Source organism: Lepidochelys olivacea (genome assembly GCF_965140295.1).
Source record: "Lepidochelys olivacea isolate rLepOli2 genome assembly, chromosome: 2".
Taxonomy (NCBI): Eukaryota; Metazoa; Chordata; order Testudines; family Cheloniidae; genus Lepidochelys; species Lepidochelys olivacea.
Window position 1 is genome coordinate 5250140 of NC_140412.1, and position 21636 is coordinate 5271775.

Here is a 21636-nt window from a genome sequence, read left to right on the forward strand (position 1 = left end):
CTTACTGGTTTATTGAAAAGGCACTGAGAAGGAAGTGGGAGTGATACAGACAAGCAAAAGGGGTACTGGGAACTAAGAAGGATTCAAAGAGTTTGGGGAGAATGGTTTGTTTCACAGCTTTGGGCAGAAGGGACCAGGGGCCTGCAGAGCTTGGCACAAGCGAACTCTCTCTAGGCCAGCTTTTAACTAAAAGTCATGCACATTAAAAACAGAACTCTTATAAATGAGGGCAGGAGAAGCAGGGAAGTTTTTAGGAGCAACTAACTAAGGTTGGAGCCAAGCTCCTGGGAAAAACCAGTGAAGCCCCCCAAAGGCAATATCTACAGCACTGGAAAATTCCTAAGACCCTATTTATTTCTTGGCTATCTAGTCATAAAAAAGTCACCTTACCACCAGCTTTGTGGAGAAACACAATACTCTCTTATTACAAAATTGATAAAAATCAAAACCACAGCTCAAGAAACAGATGTAGTAGCACTGACAAAATACTGCACTTACATCTCCCCACCCATGATAACAGTTACTCCATCCACTAGCTAGCCCAGGACTAGTAAAGTTAATATAGGTAAACTGAGGACCCTTTTATATAGGTGAATTTTCCCAGAACCCCCCCAAGGCTTAGACAGCCTCTTTCTGCTGGTTTAACTTTGATTTTAAGACTACATTTCCCAGAACGCTCTCTGGGCTGAGTATCTTCCAATCAGGGATGAATGGGGGCTTTAAATCAAGCTCCTGCAAGGGGGCACTTCCCCTAGAGAGGAAAGCAAGGAAGCTATTCATGAGGGAATCTCTTCTTAACCAATGTTATTTAGCCGGGTGTTACTCCAACCAGGTGAGCTACCACCAGCAAATATCCAGTAGCATTTAAGATCCTGTAATGAAAGGGCTTGCAAAGCATGAGGCTTTTAACAGAAAGAATTGTCTTATTGCCTCCAAAAATTTGCAAGCCCCTCATTTTCCCTCCCATTTGTTTCTTGAGATGAAAGAGCCAAGTTTCTGTAGGAAAGGGGCTAACTTCCTTCAGAGAAAGAAAGCGACCCAATGTCATTCCATTCACACTTTGGTTGCATTATTTGCATCCAGTATGGACTTGATTTTTTCCAGTCCTGTTCTGCCTAAAGTTCTTAGGGCTTTATGGGCAGATGGAGTTTGTCAAACTCTCTCTTTCCCTCTAGAGGGGTCTGTTTTCTCAGTGTGCGTTGTTTTATTTTTCTGCCCCTGTCTGGTGTTCACTCACTTCCTGGTTGTCCAGTAATTGATAAAGTGCTGTAATGAACTTGCTGCTAATTCTGCACCTGGGGTTAGTAATACAATAAAAGCATAATCAGTCCTGAATGCCCACTGTGCCCCTCTCTGCAACCTGCTACATTCCTGCTTAGGTGTGAAAGGTGATTTTGTTAAGGGGCAGAACTAGAAGTTGGGGGAGGAGAGGAATCTAGATTTTATTCCCAGTTCTGTGTAGATTTCCTTTGTGAATTTGAGCACACTTTCAAAGGAGCCTATAATTTTAGTTGCCTCCATTTTTTAGTACTTTACTTTAGAGTCTAAGGTCAGGAGCCTCAGAATTATTTACCCCTTGTTTCAATGGGAGTTACAGAAGGGAATAAATACCTTTGAGGATGTGGCCCTGAAGGCCTGATTTTCAGTGGAAGCTGGAGGTGCTCAGATGTCACTAAGAGCTGTGAGCTGAAGGTAGGGTATGTGTAAGCCCCTTCGTTTTCAGTTTAAATTGATTTTTACAAAAAAAAAAAAAAGAAATCCTGAGTTTTACAGAAAGTATCACTCATTTTTTTCTGATTTTCACCCTACTTTTGTGTCATTTGAATATACAAAAAATAACTTGTTTTATTAGGAAAATACAATACATTAGCCTGTGTAGATGCAAAATTGCCTGTTGAAGTAAGGCTATGTATTAGTGGAAGATACACAGAATAAACAGGCACCAAGCTCTGAAGTGTGTGCGCATTGGAACATACTGATGAATCTCATGCCCTCCACAAACACATTCCAAGCTGTTAGCAGATAACAGTTTAAAGATCTGACACACTAAAATGGAAAGAAAACAAAAATCGGTGTCAGAATATGTTTCAGAACGCAAGGAAGTGTTTGAAAGTTTTAAAAAATAGGAGAAAAGGGTGAAATTGAGTGTATGCTCTGCAAATGGTGTGGCCCAATTATTAAATGTAAATATTTATTGGCTAATAGTTCTAAGTCTAGACAGTAAACTGTTTATTCAAATGCAAAGTTTTATTTAGGGATTAGAGATGTACTGTTTTCTTAAACTCAGAGGTGGTGTTGTGTTTTGAGTTCTTAGTTCTGCAGCAAACCACATTAATGCTTTGATGAATGGAATTCAATCTATTAAATACTTTTCCGCCCTGTCCTTCCATCCACCAGAATAAACCCCAATATTTATCCAGACAAATTATTAATAGTTTTTTTTCCACTTATTTTTACCTGGTTTTTGTTGTTGTAGTAATAAACACTGAAAAGTAAGTAAAATAAAAATGGAAAACAAAGGGCCTTAGGTATGTGTAAGGGCCAGATCAGCTGAGTTCCCAACTAGTCACCTGAATAAGAGCCAGATTTGCAAAAGTGCTCAGCACACAACATGCAGAAAAGCTCTTACGAAAAGCTGGCCTCAGATGTCTAACGTTAGGCCCCCGGGACTGGATGCCAGGTTTGAGAATTTGGGGTTAACCTCTTTGTGCCTCAATTCCCTTATCTAAAAAGCAGGTAGTAGTTATTGGTGCCTCCCTTCCTGCAGTGTTGTGAAGCTCAGTTCATTAACACTAGAAAGTACTTCAAGATCCTCTGATGGCCAGTAGTATAGAATTCCAAGGTGTCTTTATTATAAACCCCGTGTGTCAGTCCATGGGACAATGCTTTTATTCAAGCCCATTGGAACGATCTAGTCTAATGAAATTTCGTGAAGCACTGGAGGTTTCATAGTCTAGTGGATAGAGCATGAAGCTGGAAGATCCAGGTTCTATTCCCATCTCCACCACTGCTCTGCAGTGTGACTTTGGGCAAGTCACTACACCTTTCTATGCCTCAGTTTCCCCCACCGCTCTTTCTTTGTCTTGCCTATATAGATTGCAAACTCAGTGCCTGGCACAATAAGGCCCCAGACCTGGGGCAGGCTTCTGTGGGCTACTATAATGAAAACAATCAATAATTAAAATACCAGTAGCATGTATAATCTGTTCTCTGTATCCACTAATTTTATAGCCGGATAAGAAAAAACATTAACAGTCCTGTTTGACTTTCAGGCTTTGTTCTGTAGAAACCCACGCTGTGTGTTGCTGCTTGATATTCTAGATGTGCACAGAGTTTTTCTTTTATTGCTTGGTCTGGTATTTGAGGATAAAAATGCATTTTGTTTGCGATGCTTCACCGTGTTCCTTGTTGAATTAAATACTGAGCTTGTGTCCCATGCATGGTACCTGACTTAAAGATGCAGTGATGCAAGTTCACCTGGGCGTTGCCTTTGCAACCTTTATGCAGCCAGCCAGCTCTTCTTCTTAACAGCAGTGCTTCTGCTTTATACATTTGGTTCGTGCAGCTCTTTTCTTTGCAGATGTGAATTTGCACCATGATGGATAACGAAGATTTGGCAGAGGAGAGGGCCATTGGGAGCCATCACAAAACTGACCAGACAGCATCTTCATCAGTGAAGACTAAGAATGACAGTAACAAGTAGGTGGTTTCCAGCGACAGCAAAAATACACTGTAACTTCGTGAAAAATGTGTGCATCGAATTGATGGTATTAGAGCTATGGACATCAGCTGTCCAACATCTCATTGGCCCTCTCGACCTTTTTGATGGTGTCATATGTTCATTTAACTGTTATTAATAGTAGGTCTGTGATTTCCAGCGTCACTAGTATAGAATACCCTAGCTCGTGCTACTGTCACCTTCTGCTTAAGAATGTAAATGCTCAAAAAGTAGGAAATGTGAAAAAATTAACGTCGAATGTGCCACCTTGACGCTACCTCTTTGCGCATCTGTGCGGTGGTCCTTAATGCTGTGATCACGCACTGTTCCTCACATACAGGTGTTGCCTGGAAAAAGCATTTTCTGGCCATTTGAAAGGCTCTACTAGCATGAGAGAAACCCTGAACTTCATATAGGTAACATGGATAAGGCTGCTAACATCTTACCAGCCAGTGAAGTGTCTCTGCTGTTATCAACAATATGTAGTATGTAAGGGTCTGTCCAGCAACAAATAGTGTAGAAGGTTGAGAGGGTCACCAGCATGGAAGGATGGTCTGGTGGTTCCAGGAGCAGCCTGGGATTCAGAAGACTCCATTTCCTGCCATGACACAGACTCTTCGTGTGACCTTGGGGAAGTCACTTAGGGTATGTCTTCATTGCCGCTGCAGCTAAAATTTCCAGCTCAGCGCGACATACGTGTGCTAGCTTTGATCAACCTAGTGTGCTAAAAATAGCAATGTGGTGTGGGTGGCGGGCGGGACTAGCCGCCCCAACTATAATGCCATCCGAGACCCTAGGTACATACTCAGGTACTAGCCTGTCCCACCACCCATGCCCATCTGGCTAGCCTGCAGTTTTTAGCAGGTATGTGTGTCAGTAATCCATCTGTTAAAATAGAACATAAGAACGGCCATACTGGATCAAACCAATGGTCCCTCCAGCCCAGTATCATGTCTTCTGACAGTGGCCAATGCCAGGTGCTTCAGGGATAATATTCCCTCCAGAATCCCAGGGGTTTTGTGAGGATTAAAGATTGTGAGGGATTCAGCTACTATGGTAATGGAGCCATTCAAGATGGATATCAAACTTTTACCCAAGGCGTGTTGCTAAAATGGCTCAGAGGCGCTCCAGTTATTTACTGTTTTCTTGCATTCTGGCTGTGTTGGCCTGGCTGGCATGTCTGAGTTTCACTTCTGCTTTCCAAGAAGATAGAATTCATGCCAGAACTGTTGAAATAAATTCCTTCAAGGGTTGTGACCTCCGAGGTACTACCCTCTCTTGAAATGCTTCTGCGTTTACCAGGAGTGGGGCCTGATCCAAAGGCACAGTGAAGTCAACGGGAGGAGAAGGAGGAAATGCACTCTAGGGCTGGACTCCTGACCGTAGGCTGTGCAAACGCATTGAGCCTGTAGCTTAGCATAGCTTGGAAAAGAACATCATGGTTTTATTTCAGTTTTTACTATTACACGTAATGCTGTGAGGTTGAACTTGATATTCCTAACAATTGTCATCTTCAGTGTGCTGTAGAAAATAGCCCCAGGTGAGTTTAGCAGCCATCCACATTGATTGCAATAAATAGGGTCATTTCATTTTCTGGGAGGGTATTTAGCTCACTACAACTTAGGAAGGATAATAATGTGGGGCAAAGGTGCGTATGGTCTTTGTTAGGAAGCTAGCTGGTCGCATTAACCACAAGAAACCTAACTGACTACTTTGATTTGTCCCTTCCCCATCACATGGAGGATTTGTCTTCCTTTCCTAAGGAAAAGGAAGAACGTCTCTGAGCAGAAGGGACAAGAACAAGAGAAGAAACCAAGAGCAGACGCTCTGAACAGCCAGTGGGAGGAAGCTCAGCGAAAGGACCAGGTAGGAGGGAACTGGCCTTTCAAGCAAGAACTGATGCGTGTTTTGTTTTTATGCGAGAAATGGGCAGCCCGAGCTCGTGACCGCTTACAGCTTCTCAGCTGTGCTGCGCCTTCTGCTCTTTGTTTAGTCATCTTTATAAGAGAGGTGATTTCTCCCAAACTATATTTGTTGCCGTTAGACTAAAGCAAGTCACTTAGTCTCTCTGTGCCTCAGTTCCCCATCTGTCATATGGGGGTAACAGAACTGCCGTGCCTCACAGGGGCACTGTGTGGGTGGGGAGTCCAGATAGTTACCTTTGTTCTGTTTGTTTTTTCCCCGACTTAGAACAGGGTAGGGAGCATTAAACAGTGGACTCCAAAAACTCACCCTCCCAGCTGTGGGAGGGAGTGCGGCTTATTGGTTAGCACAGGGAGACTTGGAGATAGGATCTGACTCTGACGCCAGCAGTGTGACTGTGTGAGGGTTATGGGGACTTTGGTGTCAGCTCCCGTGGACTTCACTGAGAGTTTTGGATGCCCAACGCTTCTGAAAAATGGGCCCTAACCTATTGGTGGGTCAGTTTCCCACTCTGTAAAATGTGGATACACCTTAAACCCAGCGGCGCTGAGGCGTTGCATTCCTTTCTGTAGAGGGCTTTGAGATCCTTAGCATGCGAGCGTTACCCTCTGCTCAGCCTGTTGTGGCCTCCTGGTGCAAATTCATAAATTGTAAGGGCAGAAGGGAGCTCAGTGATCAGCCGGTCTGACCTCCTGTACAGCACGGGTTGTAGGACTTCCCCGAATTAATTCCTGTTTGAATGCGAGCAGATCGTTTAGAGCCATGACGAATCTTGATTAAAAAATTGCCAGTGAGGGAGAATCCACCACAGTCCTTGGTACGTTGTTCCAGTGGTTAAGGCACACATTTTAAAGTACTTATTTCTAGTACGAATTTGTCTAGCTTCAACTTCTGGACAATGGAACTTGTTTTACCTTTGTCTGCCAGATTGAAGAAACCCTCTGTTACCACATTTCTGTTCGCCATGTAGATCCGTATAGACTGTGAACGTGTCACCCCTTACCCTTCTCCTTGATGAGCTAAAGAGCTGGAACACCTTGTGTAGTCTGGATGGAGAATAATGCCATTCTGTTCTGCCTCTTCACAGCATCTCCTTGTGGGACAGGGGCAATGTTTAGCTCTGGACACATTTTGCCCTTCTAAACTGGGTGTTGTACCAAGTTGTTTTCATGCTCTTTTTTTCCAACATGTAGCCCCCTGCGTTAAAAGAGAAGACGAGGCCGCCGAGATCCAAGGAGAAGCCGTTGCAAGAAAACGTCATAAGCAGGTAACTTTTTTCTTTTAATTAACTTGTCCTGACCTCCTCTGAGGGCAGGAGATGGAGCTCTTAGACCAATGGAATGCTAGATTTGCTCTGAAGCGGCCTCAATGCTCATCAGTTCTTGCCCTTGTCATATCCTCTCCACCCGCTGCAGTTCCAATGCCCAAGGTCTAACCCAGCAGTTCTCAAACTGTGGGTCGAGACCCCAAAGTGGGTTGTGACCCCATTTTATTGGGGTCACCAGGTCTGGTGTTAGACTTGCTGGGGCCCGGGACTGAAGCTGACGCTCAAGGGCTTCGGCTTTGGGGCTCGGGCTTTGGCTTTGCCCTTCTCCCTGCCCGGAGCAGGTGGGCTCAGGCTTCGGTCCCCCCTCTTGTGGTCATATAGTAAGTTTTGTTGTCAGAAGGGGGTTGCAGTGCAATGAAGCTTGAGAACCACTGGAACCTCTAGCATTCTCCAACCCTGCAGTTTTTTCCTTGCTTTCTCTTGAGCAGAAGGCTACAAGTTGGGCTGAATTTTACGGTGGATTCCGAGATGTGAATTACTTTTCCACAAGGGGCTAGGATGGAAACTAGTTCATTTCTATTTGTGATCTCCGCTGGATTTGAGCCCTCTAGCATTGGGGATGACACCAGCTTTTTCCCTCTCATTGGTTGTGTCAAGGAGCGATCAGCTCAGTTTATCAAGCGCTGCCAGATTCAGAAAATGTCTCTTTGTTTGGCTTATAGGCGAGGTTGTTCTACTAATGAATCTGCAGGTTAGCGATGGGAGGTGGATGCTAGCACAGCTCCAGAGGGTCCTAACCTTTAATCTGGTGGATCAGCAGAGAAGATGACAGATAGTTGGGGAGTTGCCTAGGAGAATAAAAATGTCTCTTTCAATTTCTCTTCTTCATTTATTCAAATGCAAAATGGCCTGCTGGTAAAACCTGCTTTCCCGTCATTCTGTCTCTCTTTTTGCTAAGAAGCTCTCTAAAGCAAGAAGAGGCTGCTGAGAATGAAGCCTCCAGCCAAAAACTGGAAGAAAAGTACAAAGTTCCAGAAGAGGAGAAGACCAAGCACAGACAGGTATGTCTCAAAGACTTTGGGAACCCCACGCCTCTTGACATCTCTTCCTGCCCTACATTTCTCTGATTCTAAGTGCTGCTCTAGGGAAATCGGCAGTATGAGATTCAGGGGAGAAGAGTGACATTCCCAGTGCAAAGCTGGCATCCGCTGGAGGACATGATGTGTGTACATTGATATAAATATACAGTAAGTCCACAATACACAGCGGAATGAGTATGTTAATGAAGTGTATGGAGTTGTATCACCCATGCTGGGATCTTGGCAGATCATAGATGCTTGGCAGGGTTAAGCTGAGCCTGGTCCGTACTTGGAGGGAGACCTGCATGGAAAATATAGGAAGTGACATTAGATGCTAGAGAGGAGAGCACTCTGGGAGGGCTTCCCCTCGCCGTCTCCTGGTTCTTGTCGCGCAGACAGAAAGCAGAAGGTCAGAGTCCAAAGGGCAGGCAATGGGGTGTCTAATCAAGCAAGCAGAGCTATAGCTCTGTACACCAGTAGAGCCTTTTCCCCACCTCCTCCTCCGTATCAGGCCTAATTATACCTGTCGTGCAGGCCCCTGCTCCCATCCCTGACAATTTATGGTCATGTTCTGGTTTGGAGTGTTGAGTCTGGGGGCTTCGGTCCCACCTCTTTTGTATCCCAGGCGAGGGGTAGGGAGTGAGGTTGTGTACTGGCCAAGGCCACCTTTTCTTTGGCTTTTAGTGTTTCTTATACCTCTCCCCCATCCCTCTTGTGCCTCCCAGCTGGTTGCTTGACCTTGTCTTGGGAAAGGAGTTGTCCATTCAGATGTCAAACTGCAGCCATATCCAGCAACACGTTAGCTCTATTCCTTATCTTTCCTCATTATGCTGTAAGCCCTATCTGGCTGTGGGCAGATGGAACACCCAGTGTCTTTGTTCAGACATGTTCGTAAGGATGTAAGAATATCAAAAGTCAAATGGGCAAACAAACCCCACAATTCTGTCTCAGGCAGGCCTGAATGCTATATTCCCATCACTAACACACACTACCTTCTGCTAGTACTGCCCCATGGCCCCAGCGTAGTGATCAATGTTCCCTCTCATTTTTGACAGGCCGCGTGGGCAAAAAATTTCTTCTGTGCAAATTTTTGTGCCCGCGGTGTTTCGCCGTGTGCGTGGGGTTTAGGATCTGGGTGCGCGCGCACAGCTTAGAGGGAACAGTGGCAGTGATCCTCTTCTTTCGCATGGCAGTAGCGGAACGGTGGAAGCAACATGACCGCAGGTGGATCTTAAGGTCTCTGATCCAGTCCGGGGCGGGGGAGCCATTTGAACGGCTGCGACACCTCCAGGATGAGCATAGATTGGGCAGTCGTCTGTGATGTGCCTGAGAGTTTGCACTGCGTCCCAGAGCGGGTAGTGATAAGAAGAGCCGTGCTGCTGGACGTGCCATCTTGCAACTAATAGCTAAACCTAGGATCCTGACCGCTTGTGCCACGAAACTTTTCCTGCTGCATTGGAGTGCCCTCCAAGACCCTAGCCGCATTCCAAACTGGGGTACCTCGCGCGTTGTAAATGTGCCCTGTGCTTGCAAGAGGATGAGCTGTGCGTGGTGAGATAAACGGAGCTGCATCTGGTTCGGGGTGTGGTTCCGAAGCCAATCGGATAAAGGTTTCCTGAGTCTCTGTGTCCAGTGGACACAGTGTGTTCATCTGAAAGCGTGATCACTTGGGGCTTGTCTACCCTTAACATGCTACAGAGGCACAGTTCAGCTACTGCAGCGTAGATAGTGCCTACGCTGATGGGAGGGGTTCTCCCATCTGCCTAGGTAAGCCACCTCCCCGGGAGGCCGTAGCTAGGTTGACGGAGGAATTCTGTCTACATGGGGACTGAGGTCGGCTTAACAATGCTGTTCAGGGGGGTGGGTTTTTCACACCCCTGACCAACGTAGTTAAACCAACCTAATCTTCTGCTGCAGCCCAGGCCTTGGTCACTATTTTTAAGCAGGAGAATCCAGACGCTCCCTGGGTTACGCAAGACCTGACTTACGCGAATTCGCATTTACGGAAAAAGCTCCGTAAGCTAGAAATAGGAGCTTTTTTTTGGTTTGTTTTTGGGGTTTTTTTGCGTAATGGTTGGGTATACGTTTCCGACGTATGCGAAACTCGAGTTACGCAAGGCGTTCTGGAACGGAATGATTGCGTAAGTCGGGGAGTGTCTGTACTAGGCTAATGCAATGTTATGATAATTTGATCTATACAGTGCCAATTGCCAAGTCACCCAGCCTTTGCCTTCCCCCCCCGTTTTTCTCCCCCTAGCGGTATGAAAATGGATACGGATAGTGTTAGTAGCTACACTCACAATTGCGTTAATTGCTGCTTGTCGTCAGCACGTTCAACCTTGTACAGAGTGGACGGGGCCCCTGCCCTGAGGAGCTGACAGCTACAGCTCTGATCCTGCAGTTGGATCAGTGCTGGGGGAGCCTTGTGCCTATGCAGCGTCCTGTTGATGTCAGTAGGGCTTTGTGTGGAGAAGACTGGAGTCTGGTTCGTAATGGTGGTGTTTCCCACGTCAGGGCCTCGGAGGTGCAGCCCATTGCTTCAGAGACATGTGGCGCTGTCAGCTTTCTGGTGTTGCTTTTCCTTCCCTTCCTCAGTGCAACCCCAGGTTGTGGTGTTTGCAGGATTGCCACGGTACGTCAAAATGTCTAAGATCTCTCCTCAGTCAATGTGTTTGACTCCCTGTTTGCACCAGGAGCTGGGCTACAGTCTCTGAAGCATGGTAGTTCATTTTCCCCTTATGAACATTCACCGATAACGTTATTGTATCGATGCTGTCATAAATATAAAGGGAAGGTTTTGTGTCTTTTTATACCTTAAGGTTTTGCCTAGAGGGATTCTCTGTGTTTTGAATCTGATTACCATGTAAGGTATTTACCATCCTGATTTTACAGAGGTGATTTTTTAACTTTTTCTTCAATTAAAATTCTTCTTTTAAGAACCTGATTGCTTTTTCCTTGTTCTTAAGATCCAAGGGTTTGGGTCTGTGTTCACCTATGCAAATTGGTGAGGATTTTTATCAAGCCTTCCCCAGGAAAGGGGGTGTAGGGCTTGGGGGGGATTTTGCGGGGAAAGACGTTTCCATGTGGGCTCTTTCCCTGTTATATTTGTTAGACGCTTGGTGGTGGCAGCAAAAAAGTCCAGAGGCAAAAGGTAAAATAGTTTGTACCTTGGGGAAGTTTTAACCTAAGAAGGTAAAAATAAGCTTAGGGGGGTTTTCATGCAGGTCCCCACATCTGTACCCTAGAGTTCAGAGTGGGGAAGGAACCTTGACAGATGCATATCTGTGTCAGTTGCAAATATCTGTATGACCATAATGCCTAGGGTACCCAGTCCTGGATCAGGACACCATAGTGTTAGGTGCTGTACAAACACAGGACTAAAAGACGGTCCCTGCCCCAAAGAGCAGAGATCTCAGCTGTTCATTCCTCCTGAATTTACCACCATCTGATTGTGATATTACAGACTGAGGAGTGTGAATTCAAGAGTCAGTGTGTTTGTAGGGAATGACTGATCTTGTTTGCCTACAGGTATCTTAACTAATAGGCAGAAATTAAAAATATGGCCAATAAGCAGAGCTGTTTCTAAGGAAAACCATGTTCAGAAACATCTGAGTTTGGCAGCCTGTTCAAGTCTTAAAAGAAAAACATGGATGAGTTGAAATTTGTAATTAAAGACTTCACCTTTGGCAGGTGGTGTGTCAACGGGACTGCTTGCATGACAGTGCCGAGGTGTTTGTTTTGCTATGGCACATTGTGCAGAAATCGGCTTGAGACAAACGAAAGACCAGTTTCTCTCATTGAAATGTTGAATATGAAAATACAACAAAGCTTCATTTTCCCCCAGGGGATAAACGTTTAGGGCCACATTCAAGCTGAGCATCATCAAGTTTTTGTATTCAAGGCCCTAGGCTGCCGTGCCCTGGTTTATGTATCTATTTGTCTCCTTTTGCATCTTCCTCCACCTCTACCTCTGTCCTCCCTAGCTCCTGCTTTGACCGCGTCAATCCCTTTTCATAATCTGTTTCCAAACTCTCACCAAAACCACGGCTCAGGCTCCCAATCCCTGTTCCCCGGGCCAACGCCCTGCTCTCATCCAGATCTCTCCTAGAAGCTCGCTTCATCTCTGTTGCCTACAAGAAGGGTTTGCCTGCCCTTAATGGAACGTCTTAAGATATACATGGACCATAACTCGGTTGCTACATTATCGTATTTCTGTAGCCCTGGAATGTAGCTCATTTCATTCTTGATCGTCTGTCCCTCCGACTCGTTGCATCACCTCTGACATTGGATTGTAAGTTCTTTGGAGCAGGGCCCCATGTATTTGTTCTGGAAAGCATCCAGCACACTTCCAAAGTCTGTATTAGCCAAAATAATCTACATTCCAGGCAGAAACTCTCACACACTGCAGGTGCCTCTGTCCTTTTGAAAATCAGGTCATTTATGTAGGCACCTAAATGTGAACTTTTTAGGTCCCTTTGCTTGAAAATGTTGGCCTGCCTGAGAGTTGAAATGGGTAAACTTGGCTACAGGGTGCGGGGAGTATATTGGGTTCTGTGCCCCAGGCTTTAGCTGAGTGGCATCTCTGGTGCTGGGAACATTGTAGCTAATGGTCTCCTTTTCCAGCTCAAAGAATGTGCATTGCTTGGATCCCAAGGTAATAAAATCTCTTTCAGGTGGAGACTGAGCCCATCCCAACCAAAACTCCAGCTTCAGGGCCAGCGAGCGCTCCCAGGTGAGAAATGAATGGTTCGGCATGTGGAGGGGTGGGGAATAGACCATTGCGCAAGTGGACAGGAGAGGCCGTATGTGCAAACACGCTAAACTCACGGAGCAGCTGTTTGCCACAGATGTGTCTACATGGCTGCTGGGAGTGCACCGCCCAGCCCGGGTAGTCAGACTCACGCTAGCTCAAGGTGAGCTAGCTCGCTAAAAATAGCAGTGTGTCGTTATGGCAGTGGCTCGGGCTAGCCACCTGAGCTCAGATCCTCCTGACTTTCCTTGAAGATTTCTTCCAGTGGTATGCAGGGAAATGCTGGTGTAGATCGAACACTGATTTAACCACCACTCAGAGCAGCGCTGGATAAAACGGTGGTAAAAATGCGACTAGCTACTAGAGCTTGCACCAGTGGTAACAATGATGGGAGATTTTGAGTGGGTGGGGAGGACTCTAGTGTAGACAAAACCTAAGTGTTGATTCCTAGAGGAACGTTGAAAGAAACTTACCCTTTGACAATACTCTGGTTTGTAACCTGGGTTTCACCTACCCAAGCTTCTGATGAGACTTAAGCTTTCCATAATCTCTGCGTATTATTTCCTTTCCTATGTTTTCTGCACTGGGAGATTTTTCATATTCTTTGTGGCCTCAGATTTACCAGGGAAATGTTGGAACTTTGCTGCTCCGCAATTTTTATACAAATTGCAACTGTACTGAATTGATTTTTTTCCTCCCTATGATAAGAAACTCTCACCACTCACTGTGGCATTACTCTGAGTAAAGCAAGGACCTGGCTACTAAATTATCACCTCTCCTTTGCCTAGGAAAGCAGGGCTAAGACATCAATTTTCAATGTAATCTTTACATCCAGCTTGGGACCCGATCCAGCACCCACTTTAGTATCCACTTGATTTCAGTGGGCATTTGATCAAGCCCTTAATCCTTTGCTTCAGAGCAGCGAGGAGTAAATATTGAAGGGGACTGTTGATTGATTACACGTACTTAGTAATTACAGTGATGGGCTTTATAGAAAACACTAAGATAAGACAATACGCATCTGAAGTCCAATAGGTTTGTATTTTCTATACATTGCTACGTATTGAGGTTGCACTGTGATCTGAAAGGAAGGAGTTAATGTGAACTTGGCTAATTTTCACTTCCCTCATTTTAGGGTCAGTGACTTCTCCAATGCCTCTTGCTGGGAATGAGAGAGCTGGTGGAGGGGGAGTTAAACCCCTAAATGTTTGCAGGGGAGTCAAAATGATTTTCTCTACCCCAGCGTGCTCTTATTTTAAGAGGAGGTTGGGTAATGAGTCAACTCTCAGCCGCTCACGTGTTGATTTACACAGACCCCAGCTCCCTTTAGACTTAATCAGATTTTAGGAATTTGACATATTTTACAGAGTATGTCAGTTACTTGCTTAATGAGTTTAGCTGAAATTGTGTAACTCTTGGGAAAAAGTCCAATACATTTCCCCTGTCTTGATCTGCAGAATACGCTGAAGCCCATAAGGGAGCAGGGAACTCCGAACCCAGTGGTGGTGCTGAGGGAAAGTCAATTGTGAATAATTTATTTATATTACCCCAGGGCCGATAGGTTCCAACTGAAATTGGGGCTCTGTTGTGCTTGGCACTGCATGTACATTTAAGAAGAGACAGTCCCTGTCCCAAAGAGCTTATAGTCTAAACAGACACGGCAAGGAAGAATTATCCTCTTTTTACATATGAGAAATGAGAGCAGAGTGACTTCCCTAAGATCACACAGGAAGTCAGTCACAGAGCAAGAGTTTGAACCCAGCTCTCTTGAGAATCGCAATCCATTTCCTTAACCACCAGCCCATTCCTCTTCTGAGTATTAATCCTAGGTTTTACTTACTACAAGTATTTGTCTCTGTTCTGTCTGTGGTGTGGGGAGAGGCCGGAGGGTGGGAGAGGGGAGGGAAATGATGCGCAATGAATTATAGAATACCAGGGTTGGAAGGGACCTCAGGAGGTCATCTAGTCCAACCCCCTGCTCAAAGCAGGACCAATCCCCAACTGAATCATCCCAGCCAGGGCTTTGTCAAGCCTGACCTGAAAAACCTCAAAGGAAGGAGATTCCACCACCTCCCTAGGTAACGCATTCCAGTGTTTCACCACCCTCCTAGTGAAAAAGTTTTTCCTAATATCCAACCTGAACCTCCCTCACTGCAACTTGAGACCATTGTTCCTTGTTCTGTCATCTGCTACCACTGAGAACAGTCTAGATCCATCCCCTTTGAACCCCCCTTTAGGTAGTTGAAAGCAGCTATCAAATCCCCCCTCATTCTTCTCTTCCATAGACTAAACATCCCCAGTTCCCTCAGCCTCTCCTCATAACTCATGTGTTCCAGCCCCCTAATAATTTTTCTTGCCCTTCGCTGGACTCTCTCCAATTTCTCCACATCCTTCTTGTAGTGTGGGGCCCAAAACTGGACACAGTACTCCAGATAAGGCCTCACCAATGCTGAATAGAGGGGAATGATCACGCCCCTTGATCTGCTGGCTATGCTCCTACTTATACAGCCCAAAATGCCGTTAGCCTTCTTGGCAACAAGGGCACACTGCTGTGACTCATATCCAGCTTCTCGTCCACTGTGACCCTTAGATCCTTTTCAGCACTGACCACATCAGACATTATTAGCTGGGAGCTTTAAGGGGACACTTAAAGCCCGTCTCTGGAAGCACAGACGTCACTGAAGGATGTCAGTGTGGCCCACCTTTGTGGCCCACCTGATGATCACTTTAGATAAGCTATTACCAGCTGGACAATGGGGTGGGAGGAGGTATTTTTTCATATTCTCTGTGTATATATAAAGTCTGCTGCAGTTTCCACGGCATACATCTGATGAAGTGAGCTGTAGCTCATGAAAGCTCATGCTCAAATAAATTGGTTAGTCTCTAAGGTGCCACAAGTACTCCTTTTCTTTTTGTCTACACTACGCAGCTTTCAGCGACACACCTGTGTTGCCACAGCTGTGCTGCTAAACGTCATGCCGTCTAACCGCTGTTTGTCGCCGCTCCTGTTGACAAAAAACTTCCACCCCCAAGGAGCGGCGTTTGAGAGCGCTCCTGCCAACAACGAGCTGTTCACACTGGCACTTGTCGAGGCAAAACTTTTGTCTTGGGGGGGGAAACACCTCTGAAAGACAAAAGTTTTGTTGTTCAATTGCCAGCGTAGACAAAGCCTGGGTGACTCCCAGTGCCTCCGAATAACGTACCCCATGCCGTGAACAGCTGTTAAATAGAAAATTAAGCCCTAAGCCCGTGTTCTGGGCTCTTCAGCTCACACTCCCTGCTGCGTTTCTGGAGGAGAAAGAGAGCAGTTACCAATGTGTTGTCATCCTCCCCGCCTCTAGCTTGTCTATACGAGCTAGACCTTGGAGTTGCCAGGACCAGTTCAACAAGTTCTTTGCTGTTATCCTCTCCAAGCCCAGCACGCAGGCAGAGTGAAATCCCGAACTAAACTGGATAGACCTATTGCCTTGGGTGTCAATGTTAACATGTACCAATTGGAACTTCGCTTGCGGCCTCTAAGCATTAGTCAATATACGGAGATAGCAGACACGTGACCGCCTTGCTTCCTTTGCTTGAGAGAATCAAGCGTGTCACTGATGGATTTTGTTATGATCATCTAATTTGACCCTCTTGTATAACACAGGCAATAGAGCCTCACCCGGTGACTCCTGTAGGGGGTGGCGTTCTCCTTCTTTGTTATGGGACAATATTGAACCCAGTAACTCATGACTAACTCAATTATACCTGCTTATGTGATGCCAGTGAGCCCAATAATGCATATGACCAATTAGAGCATATCTTTTAGCAAAACGCCTAAAATCCCTTGTTCCAGGCAGAAAACATCCAGGCCAATGGGGCTTTTGTTAAAGACCGAGCATTTTCTGTTCTCCCGCAGCACACGATTATGCCAGCGTGAGTAATGTCCAGCAACACTGGCTTTGTCCCTTTGAATAGCCAGCTGTAATTGAAACCCCTTGAGTGAAACTGATCTATTTTCAGAGCTGCTTCTGTATTTGTTTTTCCAAAATTTTGGTGGCATCAGGTAACCTGGCAACACTTCACAACCCCCTTGCACCCAACCCCCTTGCATCCAACCTCCTCGCTTTGGAAAGCAGTTTGTTCCGAGACTGGAATTCTGGCCCGGGGTATCTCCGCTTGTGACCCTACTTAATTTGTTTGTGGTTGCTGCAAAGGCTGCTAATATTCAGTGTGGATGTTTGTAAAGCTTTCTCCCTGCCCTCCCTGGTGAGAGTTCAGATTTAACAGATCCCACTAATCTGTATTTGACCTGCATGTGCTCTGGGAATTGATGTCAGAGAGAGAAGTGGCAGTCACTGTATCAAATAAGCAGAGGGGAACCAATCCAAAGGGAAACAGCTCCGCTAAGCACAGTTATAAGCTCTTATCCTGTGTCCTAAGAGAAGCTAAATAATTGCTGAAGGATAATTGCAACTGAAGTTGTGCTTGCATCTCTTTCAATACTGGGGATGAAATTGCATCAAGCCTTAAGCAGCAGGGGACGGTTGTCTGCTCTCTGACATTTCAGTGTGGCACGTGCTGCAAGTTAACCTTATGCAAGAACTTTTGGCTCTTTCCAAAGTGACTAGTATTTAATTACTTGGTGCCCAGCCTGACACCTTAAAGAGGCTGATTTCCAGAGGGCAGGAGCTTGGGACATTCCAAAAACCAGACCTCTTAATGTGCCCCCTGCAAATCAGTTATCACTCTTGAAATCTTCTCCCCTGCATGCAGCAGGCCCTGTTGGCAGCGGGGATTCTGTGAAACTGCAATGATAAGGAATTTGAATGAAGACACTTTATTGTTTCTCTGCCGATTCCTTTTCTCATACGGTGAAGCCCTGCCGATGATTTTCTGGATGGAGAGCGGACTTTAAGAAGACTGCATTGAGATCCACAGTGCTTCTTGGCATACTGGAGTTAGTGAGGCAGGCAGACGTTGCTTGCTTTTGGGTTTGTAACTTAATTACAGACCGGTTGCTTGCCTTTAGGGCAAGGTTAGAACGAGATCAGCCCTGGGGCATGCTGGGTATATATCTGTAGTGAGATCCCATCGAGAGTTGCTGTAGGCAGTCATGTGGGTTAAAGACCCATTGTCCGGATGGTAGCTCCCCAGTGACACCTGCAGGCCAGGAATATGGCATGCTTACTCCTTAAAGCTATATCACATCTTCTTTCCCCGCTGCCCATTTGGGAGTGACTCCCTTTTTTTGCAGGAACGGTAGTTAACTCTAGTGACTAATGTATCTGATCTAATATTAGACTACAGACTAGGGACCGAATGGCTCGGCAGCAGTTCTGCAGAAAAGGACCTAGGGGTTACAGTGGACGAGAAGCTGGATATGAGTCAACAGTGTGCCCTTGTTGCCAAGAAGGCCAATGGCATTTTGGGATGTATAAGTAGGGGCATTACCAGCAGATCGAGGGACGTGATCGTTCCCCTCTATTCAACATTGGTGAGGCCTCATCTGGAGTACTGTGTCCAGTTTTGGGCCCCACACTGCAAGAAGGATGTGGAAAAATTGGAAAGAGTCCAGCGGAGGGCAACAAAAATGATTAGGGGACTGGAACACATGAGTTATGAGGAGAGGCTGAGGGAACTGGGGATGTTTAGTCTATGGAAGAGAAGAATGAGGGGGGATTTGATAGCTGCTTTCAACTACCTGAAAAGGGGTTCCAAAGAGGATGGATCTAGACTGTTCTCAGTGGTAGCAGATGACAAAACAAGGAGTAATGGTCTCAAGCTGCAGTGGGGGAGATTTAGGTTGTATATTAGGAAAAAAATTTTCACTATGAGGGTGGTGAAACACTGGAATGCGTTACCTAGGGAGGTGGTGGAATCTCCTTCCTTAGATATTTTTAAGGTCAGGCTTGACAAAGCCCTGGCTGGGATGATTTAGTCGGGGATCGGTCCTGCTTTGAGCAGGGGGTTGGACTAGATGACCTCCTGGGGTCCTTTCCAACCCTGATATTCTATGATTAGTCCTGACAAATCTTAAGAGCGGCCAGCTCTATGTTAACCCTGTTCCCTCCACTTCTAACGTGCTTCCAATACCAGTTGCAGCAATGAACCTTCGGAAGCACTCGTTGCTGTAAAGTATCCCCACTCCCACCCCAGGTGAGTAAATCAAAGCCGAGCAGGGGATTCATCTACACGACTTCCATTGAAATTAACGGGCGTTGCATGGCTCACTCCCCTGGAAAGCCACACTGGTTAGAAGGCCAGATGGCAGTGCGATGGCCCCGTCAAGTTTCGGAGGAGCTGATCTGGTGTCATTCTGTGCACACCAAAAGAATGTTGATCTGTTGCTGCTTGGCCAGCTGCCCAGACCTGTGGGCCTGGATAAGTCTGTTTCCTGTCACAGGCCCTGTGTCCTACACCATCAGGTTCTCTTGTTTTGAGCGGCTGGATCAGAGTTTCAGGGCTGAGCTGGGTCCTGAGTTTAGGGCCCTTGGGTCTATCCCATTGCTGGGAGCCTCGCTGTTGATACGCCCCAGCGAGTTGGATCAGCAGACTCCTGCTGCAGCCCCTCGCTGGTTTAATCTGGTCCTTCAGTCTCCAGAGATTCCAACGGGTCCATCTCCCTTCCCATCTGTGATCACTCTGCATCCTTGGGGCAAGTGCAGCGATAGGCTCTAGGGAAAAGCAGTCTTAGGAAAGCATTTGAGTCTATTTACCTGCCTCTAATGTAATAAGCACGGCTTTAAAAAATCACCAGCCTGCAAGCCAGAATGAAAAATAACTGCTCCCCAGCTCCCACAAACTCACCCCCAGCAGTTTCAGGAATAAGCCAGCAGTGCAAGCTTTATTAGCTGCTGTATTTAATTACAACATATTGTCAATCAACTTGACAGTGATTACACTTAATCTCTCTTGCTTCTGTTACACCTCTTTATCTTTTCTGGCTTCACTCCTTTCTTTTGTGTTATGGATAACGATGCATCTTTCCTGCACTGTCTCGAGCGTCTGTCTCATCTCCTCTTTCTCTCTGTGTCTACACCCTCCATCTCTCATGCCATGGTGATCTAATAGATGAGCACTGGACTGGGACTCAGGAGAACTGGACTCTGTTCCTGGGTCTGCCACTGATTTTCTGAGTGACCTTGGGCAAGTCACTTCCCCTCTCTGTGCCTGTTTTCTCGCCAGCCCTTTGTCTATTTAGACTGTGAGCTCTTAGGGCAGGGACTGCCTCTTACTAGTGTGAATACAGTACCGAGCACTGCAGGGCCCCGGTCTCAGCTGGGTTTCTAGCCAATGCCATAATACAAGTAAATTATATTTCTCTTTTCTAATTGCACACATCAGTCTGTCCCACCCCCACTTCCCTCTGTAGCTGCCGTAAGCAAATCCATTCTCATAAGGTGAGATTCAACAGTGCAGGTATGCAGTTTTTGTCCAGCCCTTTAAAAACAGAGACACAGGTAGTGGGTCTGCCCTAGTGCTGAAGCTGCAGTGTGAAGCTGTGAGATTGTGGCATATAGTCTCTTGTTGCGTTGAAAAGGGGTTAGCCCTCCGCTTGTTGCTTTGGCAAGGGATCAGTTTATAACACATCCTGATTGAGATTCAAATTGGCCGCGCCGACTTTGTTTCAGAGTCCTTGAGATGGCAGCCGACAGTCCGGACTGCAACAGCCAGGAAGCTTCTCATCCGGGGGAGCAGGAGGGTGAAGAGGGCCAGCCCAGGGAGGGGAGCACTGAAAGGTTTATACGCTGCAGGTTTTGTAGCATTTGGAGGAGCATGTTAATTTTCATTGAGGGCATTGTCTTGCCCTTGCTCTCAATTTGCATCAGGGCTGTCTTGCAACCTCAGCTGGCTACAGAGATAGGAGGATTTTACGTGAGTCTTGGGTTTAAGATTCATACCCTGTCATTTCAACTCCTATTAGAAGTGTGGGGGAGGAATCGGTGTTCTTCAGACATCTCTAATCCAGGTGACCAGTGCTTGGTCCCAGCCACAGCCGCCCCTGCACCCGCAGCTTGATTCCACGTCTCGCTGGTCCACTTTGTAGCAGTGCGACAGCCTCGTTGAAATGGCTGGGAAGGCCCAGGATGGTCCCTGTGTGGACGAAGCCACCTGTATGTCTTTCTCAGTGAGCCTGTAGCATCAGGGTGGAAGCAGAGTGCTGGGCTGCAGTGGGGAAGCTTGTGTTGTTGTTGAGTGGAGAAACCAGAGGGCTGTAGTCTCCAAGCGGACCCTGTCTGCTTTGCACCAGCTTGCAGAACCTCTTACTGAGGTTCTCGCTGCACTTCTCCCCACACCCGTCCCTCTACCCATTCCCTGCTCATGGCCCCACGCAGCCCTGAGACCATCTCACCAACTTCTTCCTAGCCCTGGCCGAGGTGGCTGTGAGGCAGTTCAGGACGATGCTAGATGGGAGATTCTCTGACTGTGGGGCCTCTTTCTAGTCTCTGGTCCCCGGGCAGAGTTCCCTCGGGCAGCGTCCAGTGACTCCTTCTCGGAGCTGTGGGCACTGTCTGGGATTCTCTGCTCAGTGTCACCACCTGAATCCCTTGTTTTCATCCTGTGACCTGCACCCCTGTCCCTTTGGTTCATGTTTTTGTCCTCCGCACTCAGTTGCTGTCTGGGTTCTGTGGCTCCTCCCTCACCTGGCGGGGGCGGAGTCTCCATTGCTTTGATGGGCTCTGCTCACCGATCCCAGTCATCAGATAGGTTGCCCGTCACCCCCTTTGAAGCACCAGAAGCAAGGCTCCATGGAAGGGGAGGGCAGCTGGTACCCAGATCGTGGCCCCGCCTGTGCCCTGCCTCACCCCCACTCGGCCTCTTCCCCGAGGCCATGCCCTCACTCTGCCCCACCTCCGCCCCGCCGCTTCCCCGCCCTCCGCTTGTTCCTCTCTGCCCCCTCCCCCCCAGTTGCTCGCCT

General features: G+C 46.8%; 1 protein-coding gene across 1 annotated transcript in view; it reads left to right on the plus strand.

Annotated features, from left to right (window-relative positions):
• Positions 1 to 760: 760 nt before the first annotated feature.
• TOP1MT (DNA topoisomerase I mitochondrial) overlaps positions 761 to 21636 on the plus strand; it is a 55744-nt gene continuing 34868 nt past the window's right edge. Inside the window, exons 1-6 of the mRNA XM_084618507.1 lie at positions 761 to 832; positions 3581 to 3699; positions 5482 to 5584; positions 6835 to 6908; positions 7867 to 7969; positions 12661 to 12719. Of these exons, the coding sequence (XP_084474633.1) occupies positions 3596 to 3699; positions 5482 to 5584; positions 6835 to 6908; positions 7867 to 7969; positions 12661 to 12719 (443 nt within the window). The 5' untranslated portion in view covers positions 761 to 832; positions 3581 to 3595. The remainder of the gene's footprint in view (positions 833 to 3580; positions 3700 to 5481; positions 5585 to 6834; positions 6909 to 7866; positions 7970 to 12660; positions 12720 to 21636) is intronic.